The sequence below is a fragment of the Nothobranchius furzeri genome, chromosome 7 (assembly GCF_043380555.1).
Source record: "Nothobranchius furzeri strain GRZ-AD chromosome 7, NfurGRZ-RIMD1, whole genome shotgun sequence".
NCBI classification, from domain to species: domain Eukaryota; kingdom Metazoa; phylum Chordata; class Actinopteri; order Cyprinodontiformes; family Nothobranchiidae; genus Nothobranchius; species Nothobranchius furzeri.
In genome coordinates, this window is record NC_091747.1 from 58,783,257 (window position 1) to 58,798,488 (window position 15,232).

The 15,232-nt window shown below is 43.2% G+C and overlaps 1 protein-coding gene across 2 annotated transcripts in view; it reads right to left on the reverse strand.

The window, feature by feature from the left end:
* The window catches only part of gpr158a (G protein-coupled receptor 158a), an 82,376-nt gene that overhangs the window by 52,789 nt on the left and 14,355 nt on the right, over positions 1-15,232 (reverse strand). For both annotated transcript variants that reach the window (XM_015955462.3, XM_015955461.3), the window contains exon 2: positions 7,749-7,854. In XM_015955462.3, coding sequence (XP_015810948.3) covers positions 7,749-7,854 — 106 coding nt within the window. The remainder of the gene's footprint in view (positions 1-7,748; positions 7,855-15,232) is intronic.

Consider the following 15,232-nt stretch of genomic DNA (forward strand, 5'->3'; position numbering starts at 1 on the left):
AGTGACGTCAGCTGAGGGAGTCCTGTTGGCTTAATCCAGAGAAAAACATGGATTCTAAAGCGGCGCTGACACAGAGGAAACTTTAAATGTTTATAATTCTACTTCTGATGGACCAAAACCGTAAAGTTATGAGTTTGCTGCTCGCCCCAGAGAGCAGAGACAAACCAGAGGGAGAAACCATTGGCCAAAGCAGAGAGATTGGGGGGGGGGGGGGGGGCAGCAGGTGTCTGGTGAGTTAGCCATGTTAGCTTAAACTCGTGTGTTGTATGAAGTATTGTACTGATTACTATCGTGTACCTGTCACGTGCTGAACTCAGAAGACCCGTAATGACGCCAAACACAGTCAAAGTACACCAAAAAGTCCTTTATTTTTGGTGGAGTTACCAGATGGGCGAGGCAGGAGACGGAGTCGGAGGGCAGGCGTGAGTCAAAACCAGATCGGCACAAGCAGGTACAGGGAGCAGGCTGGAGACGTGGTAGAAGACAGGCGAGGGTCGTGATGGCAGGCAGAGTTCAAGGCAGGGGTCAGGAGAAAAAACAAGGTCCGGAGGCAGAGATCAGGCGGGGTGGATGGCTGGAGAATTTACTGGCAAATGTTTTCAATAATCTGGCAGAGACTGGATAGCAGGATGGATCTTTTACAGCAGGGGAAGCAGGTGTGTGAGATGAGCTGAGGAGTCAGGAGCAGGTGAAGTGGATGAAGCTGATTACAGGAACAGGTGAGATGAATGGAGTTGATGGTGGCTGCCAGGGAAACAGGGCTTGTCAGGAGCTTGGTGAGGGGACCAGGTGAGCTGAATGAAGGCTGAAAAATGAGAGTCATGACAGTACCAGACAGTTAAAATAGTATCGGTCAGTTAATATAATATTAATACTAATGAGCGTCTGTCAGCGGTCTCATACTCGCTAACGTAACGTAGTTTAGTGCTCAGAGAGAGGGAGAGCTTCCGGTTCTGGAGCTCATGCAGGCTTCTGTGAGCTAGATCCGACCCAAACACCAGCAAGCCAGTCCAGTTGGTATTTTTAAAAGCCGCGCATCCTCTCCTGGTGGTCCAGGCGGCGGTTCTGATCCGGTTCCGGCCCGGAAACCAACTGGCCCGCTGAGCCGTGCATCTCTTCCAGTGGTCGGTTCTGACCTGGTTCTGATGGTGATCTGAGCTCCAGAAATCCGCATTTAATTTTTTAAACCCCACCACGGGTCTCCGGAGCCCAGCGCAGACCTCCCTGTCCCGGTACCGACCGATGTGGGCCACAGAAGTCCGTCTTTCAGCTGCAGAAACGCCCTCAGGCACGGAGATGGAGGCGTTGCTTCTCTTATCTGGAAACCCGTGGACTCGATGTCCAGACAGGCTGGAGTTGGTACAGCCTTCACACACTCTAGTTTATCAACATGAACACAATCAACACCAGGAAACACGCACACTGACTGGGTCACATGACCTCTCTACCCTAAAACTAGCCACTCTCCACAGAGCTGAGGCAGCGCCGAGCTTCTGACTCCCGTTGGTTACGTCAGAGGTTCACATTTAGAAAAAAGAGCCTTTTTAGAAGCTTTGCTGAGAACTTTTTACTAGAAAAACTGCTGTTATGTATTTTAAAATTAAATATCCAAAATGAACATTTCAAACAGGATTTTTTTGGACAGCATTTTATATGAATTAGAAAAAAAATTTACCAGCAATTTGCTCTTTAAGCTCTTTGTAAAAACCTTACTTTAGCTTTTTTTGACAGGAAATAAAAGCGAACAGCTGATTCTAGCAGGCTAAAAACTATCACTGTTGTCCTAAGCTGCAATGTACAAACACAGCTTCTATACACGATGACATACTCGAAACTGGGCGTTTTGGCGTTCACTTTGCTTGTTAGCTTGTTTATCCAACCAGAGCTAAACTATTTGTCAACATAAGCTTGTTTAAAACTCTATAAGCACATTGTTTACTCACAGATTTTACACAAAAACCCTCCTCAAAGGATCCGGGCAATCATTTTCACATACATGTCTGATTCAGTGTAAAGCCAGGAGATTTTGTCTTTCATCTACGTTTCTACAAGCTCATGTTGTTCAGAGAGTTATTCACAACAAATTGTTTATCTTCCTTGAGAAACTCATGTTCGGTTGAGGATGTGGTTGCTCTGCTCCAAAGACAAATAACAAAACTTCAACCAAATCAGATCCTGAGTAAATCGCCTGTAGTGCCTTAGAGCCAATCAGATCACACGAAACGTGGACAACCATTTTTTTGAAAAACAACAATGAGCAATTATTATTTTATTTATTTTTACCAGTCAGAGACGACAGTATCGTTTAACAGTTTCCTGCTCCTCCACCCTACTGGTTGAAAGTGGAATTACAACAGTCGTAAACAACTCTGCTGTGGCCTGCTGTAGCTAGTAGTGCTAACAACAAGCTAACATTAACATGAGCCAGCTAATACTGAAACAAACCACGAAGTATAAAGATCCACACTGTTGGACAAAATTTTTATATACAAGTCCAGTAGCAACAAAGCCAGGCCATCATCAGTCTGTTATTTTGTAGCCTCCTTTAGCTCCCTCAAACTAGCACCCAGTGTTCACTCTGGTCCCCTCTGCTTCGCCTCCAAAGACTTTACTCTCTTGGGTTAAACTCCAGGCTCCACCATGATGCTGTCATGAACTCTTCATCCTCCTGACCTCCTCTGCGGGCCGGGCTGACGGGGCACTCCATTTGCCAGCATTCTCGTCACCGACGCTCTCTGTGACATCACCACGCGGAAGCTATACAAGGAACTGTCACCGCTGAGCTGTCATTCAGTCATCATCTCATGACAGACGCCAAACCGAACCGATCCAAATCTAACCCAAAACCAATCCATGAAAGTGATCTTCCCACGCTGTCTAACCTCCACCACGACAGCACCCTACCAAACGGAACCGCAGTACAGCCTCATTATCTCATGTGCGCCGTACTGCCGTCCTTAGAGCAAGCTGCGTGTTCTGTTCGGACCAAACGCCAGCCTCTCCGCGTCTGGGTCACACAGCCACGTTACATTACCTCTGCTACACTCCAGTTCGGCACACCAAACCTGACAGATGCCACACAGAAAAGCAAACTTCTTATTTTTCTTCGTGCGTTTTGTAGACGAACTACTCAAAATGATCAGCAAACTGAAAATACTTACTGGTAGTAATACAGCTAACAGCCAACACCCCGCCTATCCACTCCACAAAACCATCAAATGCAGTGTTTGGTCATCAGAGGCAGAGTGGTGTCAGATATGAAACTAGACAATGTTCTAACTCAACAACCACTGAGATCAACGTTAAAGATCTAGCTTAAAGGGACATTGCACCAAAAATTGTTTTATCCCACTTATCTAACGCTGAGAAATGTCAGACAAATTTTCTATTTTGGGTGGAATATCCCTTTAAAGTTTAAAAAAGCTGATACTTTAAATTCCACTCACTGCCTAAAAGCCCCATTTTGGACCGTGCTGTCTTTCTCTTTCCCATGACTGGCCTGAGCCTTGTTGAATGTTGCCTTTGTTTGCTCTGACGACGGTTCAGTCATCCACAGCATCTGCCTCTGTCTGAGTCTGGGCCGCCTGCATGCTTGGCTGCTCAAATAGCAGCTTGTGCAGCAGAGGGGAGGCCTGAAAGCCAGCCTGCTGGAAACAGCAGCGTTTTGTCGAATTCGACTGCAGGAACGGCAGCACTCTAACCATTTATAGTGTAAAAAGGAACAATAATGGACGCGATGAAAGGAAGTCGCAGATGATGATGGAACTTTGATGGGGAAGCAAACTGAACAATGTGGGTATTCTGGCCAAAACTGCACCAAAGAATTCTGTCAAGTGAATCGTTCTGCTGGAGAAAGCATAAAATACTTAAAAAATGTTTTTGTATATTTACTATGGAAACATTAAACAATACATACATTATTTAAAACATTATTATTATTATTATTATTATTATTATTATTATTATTAAATGTAAACATTTCTACTCATATTTTACATTTTCCATTTTTTTTCAACTGAACTTTGGACATTTTATATAGCCACTAGATTAAAAAGGCACATTTTAAATGGAAATGTGGGTAAATTATAAAATAATTAGATAAACACAGAAAAATAGACAGAGTTTTTGTTTTAATTACAGAAATAAAACCAAGCATTCTCTCCATGAGGCCTTGTATCTGTAACTTTTATCTTGTTGATCTCTAAATACAGTTTATTTCATAAGCTGTACAAAAACAAAGATACTTTAATTGTTGAGGCATGAAAATTAATTACTTAATCAAGTTTATGTTTCTTATAAATCTACAGAGCACAATATACTTCACTGTCAAACATTGGAGCTTCTTTGATCCACAAGCAAACAAACACAAGCATTTATATTTTCCTTTACTGTAATCAAACTTGATAAAAAGGATTTGTTGTTAGTAAAAGTTCATCCTCCATAATTAGACGTCAGATTTAGACCTTTGCATTTGAACTGTTGAGAACCCCTGACTCACAGTAACTTACAGCAACATGTGTAGTTTATTACCTATTTAAAAATGATCTCAGTAGAGATAAAGAGGTGGTGCGTCCTCGTGTTTTCCTCTGTTGTTAACGGACATGATAATAAAGAGCTCGCCGGTGTTATAAACCTGTCATAAGATTAATCATATCCTGCAGCGGGTTATGACTTTTATCATTAGAGCAAACCGACGGGACACAGAGATCAGCAACAATTAAGGCCATTAGCTTTGTGTCTTCATCTTAGAAAGTCTCTCTCTCTCTCTCACTCACACACACACACACACACACACACACACACACACGGCCAAAAGTCGCTTGCATTGACCATCCAGGCAGAGGTGGAAGTACTCAGACAAAGAGAGTGATTAATTATTAAAAGAGGCTCACTGAAACACATTACATCACATGCATTATGAAGCAGTTTGATCTACAGCATGTCGTTAAAATCCATCGTTCCTAAAGAAGCTGACACAGGAGGAAAAGCAGAATCGGTTTACCTCAACCGGAAGCAGCTTGGAAATAAAAAAAAACAGTGACCTATTTCTGGAATGTTAAAGGGGTTAGTTTTAGGGAATTTTCTTACCACATAAATAATAAAATGTCTATTTTGAGGTGTTAAATATTCAACTAATGTTATTAAGCAGGAAATAACATTTAGCACATTTATATATATATATATATATATATATATATATATATATATATATATATATATATATATATATATATATATAAATGTGCTAAATGTTATTTTCTGCAGCCTTTAATTTCACCAATATTCCATCCCAGCATCAATCGTGAACAAAATCTGCCCTTACTAGATCTACGTTCTCCACCAGAGGGCAGCAGACATGTGTCGTGCAGAATATGGCAGCTTTTTGATGAAGGCACAAATCCTAATCCTCATCTGGATGCTTTAAACCCAAAATTAGGACCAAGCAAACTTGTAGCAACCTCTTTTACATTTTTATAGAATGAAAATGGCTGTGTCGTCACAATTGACATACGTAAGCTTATAAATTCATTATAAACAGCTTAAAAATTACCATTGTACTTTTTTGGTCCATGTTTTAATCAAAACGTTTAGAAGTCTGTTAATTTGTGTGTCAGGTTTGGTTAAGATGACCGTTTGAGTTATAAGGACAAACAAAAAAAAAAGTAAATGGGCGTGTACTCTCACAAGAGGCTATTACGCTGTAAGAAATAAAATGTTGAATTTACATAATTAATATTAAACGAGGTTCTTTTTGTTTCGGATGTGAAGGTGTTTCGAGTCACCTTGACATGTTTCGACCGTCGTCTGCGATCTTCATCAGTAGTATCACAGGTGTTTGTGTGACGCGTCTTTATCAGCTGTTCTTCTGGTGGGCGCGACCAACCCGGATCTGTCAGATCCGCCGGGTCGGTCACGCCCACCTCCACTGGCTGGTCTTTGGAGGAGGGAACCACAGGTGAGAGACAGCTGATAAGCCCCCTCGTCTCTGTTCATGTTCCAATGCTCACGTTTCCTTATTTCCATTGCCTCCCTGACCCAACGCTTGAACCGGTTGTTCTCCGTGTTGATCATGTTTCCTTGATCCCGGTCCATGATGTGATTATTTCGTTTGCAATGATCTGAGATGGCTGACTTGAGGGTTTGCTCCTGTACTTTTTTCTTTGTTGTCCTTGTGAGTCTCTTGTTTCCTTCTCACATTCCTTCTGGTGCTCTTTTCTTCTGATGTCATGTGTTCTGCCGGTTTCCCCTATGCATGTTCTATTGCACGACATGCAGGGTATTTCGTAGATTACATTGCATTTCTTGTCTGGTTCTATTTTGTCCTTGGGGTGTACTGGTAGCTGTCTGAGTTTCATGTGAGGTTTGACGGTTGTGTTGATTAGTTGTTTTGTCGTGGCCATTTGTATACGTTCTGTGACTCCCCGGAAATATGGAAGTGTGATGGTGTCCGTGTGCGTGTGGTCTGGTCTTTGTTTTTGTTTTCTTTTTTTGGTCTCTCTGTTTTTTTGATTTTCTTTAACTTGTTGTTTCCTTTTTGTATGGCCCATGAACGGAGAACAACCGGTTCAAGCGTTGGGTCAGGGAGGCAATAGAAATAAGGAAACGTGAGCATTGGAACATGAACAGAGACGAGGGGGCCTATCAGCTGTCTCTCACCTGTGGTTCCCTTCTCCAAAGACCAGACAGTGGAGGTGGGCGTGACCGACCCGGCGGATCTGACAGATCCGAGTTGGTCGCGCCCACCAGAAGAACAGCTGATAAAGACGCGTCACACAAACACCTGTGATACTACTGATGAAGACCGCAGACGATGGTCGAAACATGACAAGGTAACTCGAAACACCTTCATGTTCGAAACGAAAAGAACCTCGTTTAATATTTAAAAAAGAGGACGTAATGAACATTGCAAAGGATTTACGTGACCTGGTTCTACTAAACCTGGTAAGCGTAAATGTAAAAGGCAACAAACGTCGTTATAGGTGATGTTAAAAGTACATTTAATTAGTCTTTACATTTAAGAACTGTGTTTATTGGAATCAGTGGGCATAACTTGGTTAAGTAAACTCAACATTTCATTTCTCAGAATTGTGAAGTTTCACGCCAAGATGAGTAAAAGCATATTAACATGTTATAACCTATTATTTGTATTCAGAAGAAAAAGTACTGGTTATTTCCCCCACCAGATTATATTCCCTCTAACCTTCCATCTTAATTTATAACTAAAATCAGCTTCTTGACCCTGGAAACGCCCCTCTGTGACTCAAGAGTCTGCACTGTCTACCTCTGTCTGTTTCCTAATGAGGACAACATTCCCTGGCCCCATCTGTCAACTCGAGTTTCACGCAAAGCGAAGCATTCAGTGTCGACAGACAAACATCATACTTCATGACCAAGCAGCCTTGGTAGAGGTAATAACTGTGACGAGGTGCAGCTGCCTTCACGTGGGACCAAAGCATTCTTCTTTGCTCTAACTCTTTAGTTTTGAAGGACTCTGTTATTAGAACCGTCATATTTTTGCAGCAAGGTTGCAATAAAGTTTAAAAATTTGGAAGACAAGCGCAGTGTTTGTGTTCTGCTGCTCTGAGATGAGATTCAGACCCGTTTTGTCACAAGTCACCCAGTCTTACCGCTTCGCCTTTCAGCTGGAGGCAGCAAAGAGAGGTGGTGTGACTGAACGGGTGTCCATTACTGTTCGCTTTTTCAGAAAAGATCTATCTCTGTCTGAGTCACATGTCCGGCGCACTCACCTCCATGGTGGTCAGGTTGCATCGATGGGTTCCTGCAAACCAGCCATCGGTGGAGCACTGGTCGATATCAACATCCTGCAGATTAACATCAACTCGCACCACGCCCCTGCAAGACAGGAGGGCACCGTCAACACACGACTGCAGGTGAATAAGGAGGGGAAAGAAATGAGTTAAATGAGTTGAACCTGAACAAAAAAAACTTTATACTGTTTAAAAAGAAGCTGTGATGGATCTTTAACGATAGATGGAATGGAAATTCAAAGAGTAAAAGAAACCAAATTTCTTGGGAGTCATTTTTGGTGAGAGTCTCACTTGGAAATCACATAGAAGTTATATAAAAGGGAAAGTTGCCAAAGCCATAGCGGTGTTATATAGAGTCATGTTTCTACTAAGCTGATCTGGGTTATTAAAGTTGTATCACTCCCTGATTGAACCACATTTAATTTATTGTTAAGAAATTTGGGGAGCCGCATGCAAAACTTTTTCTCCACCTTTGTTAATTTTACAAAAAAAAGAGCATTGAGGATCATTAATAACAGTAACTATAGAGATCACTGTAATGCATTATTCTGGTCTCTACACACCAATCTTAGAGCTGCGGAACGGAAATGGTGCAAAACAAAAGATCCTGGTGATCAATTGAAATTTCTTTAATTACTGTCCTCATTCTCTGCCAGCATCACTGATGCAAAGAAAGCTTTCTACACTGACATAATTCTCAGCTCTACTGACTCTCAGAAACTATTTTCGACATTCAAAACTCTGCTCAACCCTCCGTCTCCATCTCCTACCAACAATCTATCAGCTGACACCTTTGCCTCATTCTTCACTGACAAAAAAGACAAGCAAACAGTTTACTCAACTGGCCACTCCTGAACATTCGCTACCACAAACTGCTTCTAGCCCAACCATCTCAAGCCCTACTGCTTCATTTTCCTCTTTTTCCCCTGTCACTGAGAACTGTGTCCAAACTTCTCACGTGCAGCCGCCCTACTACATGCCCACTTGACCCCATTCTGACTAAGCTGCTCCAAGCTATTGCTCCTACAGTAGCCGCAGCAGTCACACGTGATCAACGCTTCACTGACATCCGGTACATTTCCCACCTCTCTCAAGCATGCTCAGGTTAAACCGCTGCTAAAAAAACATCTCTTCCTCCAAATCATGTGGAGAACTACCGACCTATCTCTCTCCTCCCTTTTCTGTCCAAAATCATTGAAAAGGTGGCTTTCAAGCAGATCACAGCATACCTCTCACAAAATTGTCTGCTTGACCTTTACCAATGTGGGTTCAAAAAGGGCCACTCCACTGAAACAGCTCTGTTAGCAGTGACTGAATCCTTATAAGAAGCTAGAGCGACAGGCAAATCCTCAGTGCTTATCCTGCTCGACTTATCAGCTGCGTTTGACACTGTCAACCATGGCTTCCTTTTGTCCACACTCTCTAGCATGGGCATCACATAGAAAGCACACGCCTTGTTTGAATCGTACCTCACAGGACGATCATTCAGTGTATCTTGGCTTGGACATCCTCTACCTTGCACCATCTTGCCACAGGAGTCCTCCAGGGCTCTGTACTAGAACCTCTTCTCTTTGCCATATACACCACCTCACTGGGTGAGATCATTCAATCACATGGCGTCTCCTACCACTGCTATGCAGACGACACCCAGCTCTATCTGTCATTTCCACCGGATGACCACACTGTCTCTGCACGAATATCAAACTGTCTCTCTGACATATCAAAATGGATCAAATCCCACCATCTCCAACTCAACCTCTCTAAAACTGAACTACTTGTCATCCCAGCAAAACCATCGATACAGCACAATATCTCAATCCAAAATGACTTCCTATCTCTGGCTCCTTCAAAGGCAGTTCGAAATCTGGGTGTTGTGATTGATGAACACCTGACCTTTAAAGATCATGTTGCCTCTGTTGCTCGTTCATGCAACTTTGCGCTGCATAGAGCTCCGGACCCCACGTGACTCTCAGTTAGTAGACGCCATTTTGGCAGGAAAAAAAAGGTAAACAAACACGGATGTAACCATGAACGTGAACGGGATCCGCTTGGATTTAACTTCGTCGGAGTTTACTTCACACTTTACAACCGAAGAAATCGTTTTATATAGTCAGAAATTAAATAGACTAAACATCTCCGACCCTTACCGTGCCCCTGGGATACTTTTTAAAAATGCCAGAAGCTGTCGGAGCGGACTTCTTACCGGACCTGGCCAGGGAACCCCTTGGGATTCCCCCGGCCGGAGGAGCTGCGGAGAGGTCTGGGACTCTCGATGCTACTGGCCACTCCGACACCAGAAGCTGTCGGAGCGGACTTCTTACTGGACCTGGCCGGGGAACCCCTTGGGATTTACCCGGAGGAGCTGGCTCCGGCGGCTGGGGAGAGGGAAGTCAGGGCTTCTCGACGCTACATGCCCCCGCAACCCGACTCCGGATACACGAATGAAAATGGATGGATGGATGGACAAATAACAGATTTACACGTAAGTAGTTTAAATAGAGTGCTGTGCTGTTTGAATGTATAAACTGAACGCCAAGAGAAATCACTAGTTTGATTTTTTCCGTGAATAAAATAAATGTGTCAGGCAGGAGCGTCTCAGGATCTGTCTGAGATCTGTCTCGGTGAGACAGATAATAGCAATCCAAAGTGCTTTTTATGTGTGATCTGACAATTGATCAACCATTGCTTAAAAATGAAATACAGCTTAGCCGGTTAATTGCTGTCATCATAAAACACGTAAACGGCAGCACGCAGAACTCACGAGGCAACGTTTTACGTGATGTTTACTTGTTGCTATGAGTAATAAGACAGAAAAAGCCCCGCCAAAATAAGTTTAGGAAGCCCACTAAGAATCGTAATAAAAGCATTTAAAATAAATACCATACACAGGTGAGGAAACGTTGGTTTAAGTACCTGATATGAAGCGGTCGCTGCATAAGCGAAAACCTTTACTCTCGGGATCCCACAGCTTCATTTTAGCCCGGTCACTAACGCCTTTTATTACAATGATCCAACGTTTGCGGCGCTCCGGATCTTGGGGAATCCCGTAGATGGCTCATTGCTTATGTCGTCCGCGTCTGTTCTGCATCCTGGGGCACAACAGGAATCTACCATATTTCCCGTTTAGTTTTCTGACAATAACAAACAGTCCAGCTGCCGGCTTCTGCCTGCCTAATGGCGCCGTTTCGATTTGAACTGTTGCATGCCGGGAAACGTGACGTCAACTCCCGGAGCTCTATAACATATGAAAGATCAGACCATACCTAACACAACATGCCACCCAGCTCCTGGTGCAATCTACTGTAATCTCCCGCCTCGACTACTGCAACACCCTTCTAACTGGTCTTCCAGCCTGTACTGTGATACCTCTTCAAATGGTCCAGAATGCAGCGGTGCGTCTGGTCTTCAATCAGACAAAAAGAGCACACGTCACCCCTCTGTCTGTTGAGCTCCACTGGCTACCGCTGGCAGCACGCATCAAATTCAAATAGCTAACAGTAGCATACAAAGTCCGAGACGGTACGGCTCCCATCTACCTGAATCTTCTTGCAAAGTCTTACGTCTCGGCCCAGCCGCTCCGGTCATCACAGGATCGTCGGCTAGCAGTGCCTACACCACGCTCAGGACAATCCAGACTCTTCTCATGCATCGTTCCACAAATGTGGAATGACCTCCCAAGCACTACCAGAACAGGGGCTTCCTTTTCAATTTTCAAGAGACTCCTGAAGACCCTGCTCTTCAGAGAGCATCTTCTAAACTAGCACCCTCCCTGCACCCGTCCCCCCTCTCTACTGTCCACTCCTTGTTCCCTCCTCTCCGTGATTGATGTCAAGTTTTTGTTGTTATTGTTGTTGTTAGCCTCAAGGGCAACATGCCGATTATCACTTGTAAGTCGCTTTGGACAAAAGTGTCTGCTAAATACATAAACATAAACATCGACATGCATATAAAATACTGAAATTTCCTGACTTGGACGAGTGGAAAATATTGCAAATAATGTACGGAGCGAATACGAGTAATTTACCAACTAATATTCAGAAAAAGTTTCAAAAGAGAGTAAGTGTGTACATGTTAAAAGGGACTGATGTCTTTAAAAAAAAACTAAATTCAGAACCAAAATGAAGGAATGTAATATTTCTGTAAATGGTGTCAGATTGTGGAACGCCCTTAACAGAGAAATTAAAGAGTCAAACTCACTTGCTATATTTAAAAGATGCATAAAATCAAATGTTTTAAGTAATTATGAAAAGGTAAATGAAAAATTCAATGATTATATATAAAAATTAGAAAGGGACTGAGGTTATATCGTGTACGTTTTACAGATAATTTTCTTTTGTGAAAAGGGGCAGAAATAAGAATTTTCTTCTATCTGCTCCTTTTCATTGAAATGTTTTTGTTTTCAGTATGTTTATTTATTGTATTTGCTTGTGTTTATTTTATAAATTTTGAATGAAATAAAAAGAGGCAAAAAAATAGGTCAACGTGTGATTCTGAGGGTCCGCCTCTTATTCTGACAAATCTTTCCCCTGTGTGGCATGTATCTAGGTACCTACGGCAAGCAATCACTTCACATACCTGTAATCTTATAAAAAAATTGATCTTGTAATTTTTTTTAAGACATGAGCAAACGATCTCGGCCCACACAAAGATAGGCGATGCTTAGAAAAACATGATGGAAACCTTAATATTAAGATACTGTGCAATATATTCTCACATGCCATATTTCAAATCGGTGGATCATTTCTGATAAATGAGTGACTAATTAAGATTCCTTTTAACCTGAAATTACACAAAATGCCAAATGTCTTCATGAAATCCAGGAAGAGAGAACCCCGGTGCCACAGATTCTCTGGGATTTCATGCAAAAACCTCGTCCCGTCTGCTGCTGCTATTTGAGAACAGGCACGGTTTGGTTTCCATGGCAACGCCTGAGTCGAACCATCTCTGGTGGTAACTTGGCCAAACAACACATGAAAAACAGAGGATGCTGTCAGTGTGGGTGTGTCACATGGAGGACGAATAAGATGTGCTGGTTTTTAGAATGAGAACAACGAAGCCAGAAAGAATGGATTGAGTGAATGAAAGTAGATGCTTTTTTTTCTATTCCATGTGATCGTTTTAGGCTTTTTGATGTTTGACGTCTAAACTTAAAACTGAGCAGCGTTTTCCTCTGAATGAACTCTTAAAATAGCCTATTTGCTCTCTCACATCGCTGCGCTGATTCCGTATTTTATTCATCTTTCCCAAAAGACATCACACACATTTCCTTCGCGAATCATGTGACACGCATGATGACTCAGCAGTAACATGTTAAGACTTATTTTTCGACTATAAAGTAGATCAACCCAGCACATGTGGGGTGTGAACATCTGATGACTCACCGCACGTCCTCTCTCCAGGTAAGAGCTTGTTATTAAATACGAGGCTGTGTCAACAAAACAGCTCTACTAAATTTCCCCGGCTGCTTTGATCCTCTATGAAGCAAAACGGGACGCCTGATTGGTCAGAAAATCGTATAATACAGGAAGTCAACTCAGCAGAGCTGCCCGTGTCTAACCCAAGTCCTGAACGTTAATTTAGTGTTTGTGCTTATCAGGAGGTCTTCCAGAATGGAAACAGAATTCACCTGTTTTTGACTGCCTGCTACTTCTGGTCTGGTCCACAGGGGTAGCATCCCCACCAGACTCTCTCTAGCAACCTCCACCAGCCTTAGGTGTTCCTTTATAATCCGTTGACCCAGGGGACTCGTTCCAACAGAACATGCTCGAAACACCTCCTCTTGAATGTGTCCAAGAGGACCAAATCATCTCAGCTGGTCCTTCTCAACATGGAGGAGCAGCAGCTCTACTCCTAGTCTCTCCCTGATGTCCGAGCCCTGTCTCCCAGCTGGCCAGGGAACACCTTGGGATTCCCCAAGAGAAGCTGGCCCAAGTGGCTAGGGAGAGAGAAGTCAGGGCCTCCCTGCTTAGGCTACTGTCCTCATGCCCCAACCTTGGATAAGTGTGTGTGTGTGTGTGGGGGGGGGGGGGGGCTTCACACTTGGCCAAAAGGACCATCATCCACAAAAAGCAGGGAGGAGATCCTCCTGCAATTCAATTCAACGCTCCCCAGTTCATCATATTGTTGGGCAATAATGTTTTTGTTAGCGAAATATCTAATGAACCACAGGATGACTTTATTACAACCTTCAGAGTCTGATCACAGGATAGACGTCTGAGATGGATTCACTTTTTGAGTTGATCAAGACCCGAGAAAGCAGCTGTAGCTACTTATCAGTAGCAAACACTAAAATGGCAACAACCCTTTGAGTTTTACAGTTGTGGACCTTCAATGTGGCGTCAAAGTAGCATCAACCCCATTCGTTAAAGATTGGGCAACATCTTGGATTAGAGTCTTGACGTTAAGAGGCAACCCTCTTTGTCTGATGGCCAAATATTTTATCAGCCACTGAATAACTTCAAGCTCTCCTTCTGTCATTATTTCAACACATTTGCTTTGGTCTTTAGTGCAAATGAATGTCTTGTGAGTCATTCTCTATGGCAGTGGTCCTCAATAGGCGGCCCGCGGGCCCCCTCTTTGTGGCCCCCGAACCCCGCGCGCCCCATAACCCATACCCCATGGGAAGGGGGGCCCACGTTTCTTCTTCGGGCTGTGCCCGGCCGGGCTCCATGGGTGAAAGCCCGGCCACCAGGCGCTCGCCAACGTGCCCCACCTCCAGGGCTGGCTCCAGAGGGGGGCCCTGGTGACCCACGTCTGGGCGAGGGAACACGATTTCCGTTTATATAATTCATCATAAGAGGTCTTCGGGCTGCTCTTTGTCTAATCCCTCACCTAGGACCTGTTTGCCATGGGTGACCCTACCAGAGGCAGAAAGCCTCAGACAACTTTGCTCCTAGGATCATTGAAACACTCAGACCCCTCCACCACGGTAAGGTAGCAGCCACTGATTAAAACCAGGTGTGTTAAAGCAGCAAAACCTCTACATTTCAAAGGTTTCTCTGATGCCCAACATGTGAAACAGACTTAATTGTGCTTGCAGTGAGTTGGCATCTCCACAAGGAAACATGACTTTCCAATAAACATTAAAACCAAGTGAGGTTTCTGAGTTTCTCCATGACTCTTTCTCTCAGCACAAAATGTGTTGAAATGATCACGAAGCAATATTAATACAAAGTCAGTTAGTGGTTTTGTCATGATGGAGAGAGCCCCTTGAGTATTTCAGACAATGTAAAGGATAATTAGCAGGGATGTGTTAGTGTTCTTGTAAAAGTGAGTGTCAGACAGGCCAAGCTGATCAAAAACAACCAAAAATGTCCAAACATGCCGTTGAAACTGAGGCAATTTCCTTCACATCTCCAATATGTTTCAACTTATTGTGCTAATATCCTCAAAATTAAGTACAATGAGCATTGGTTAAATTAATATTTTATATGTATTGTTATGTTAAAAAAAACCATTAACAA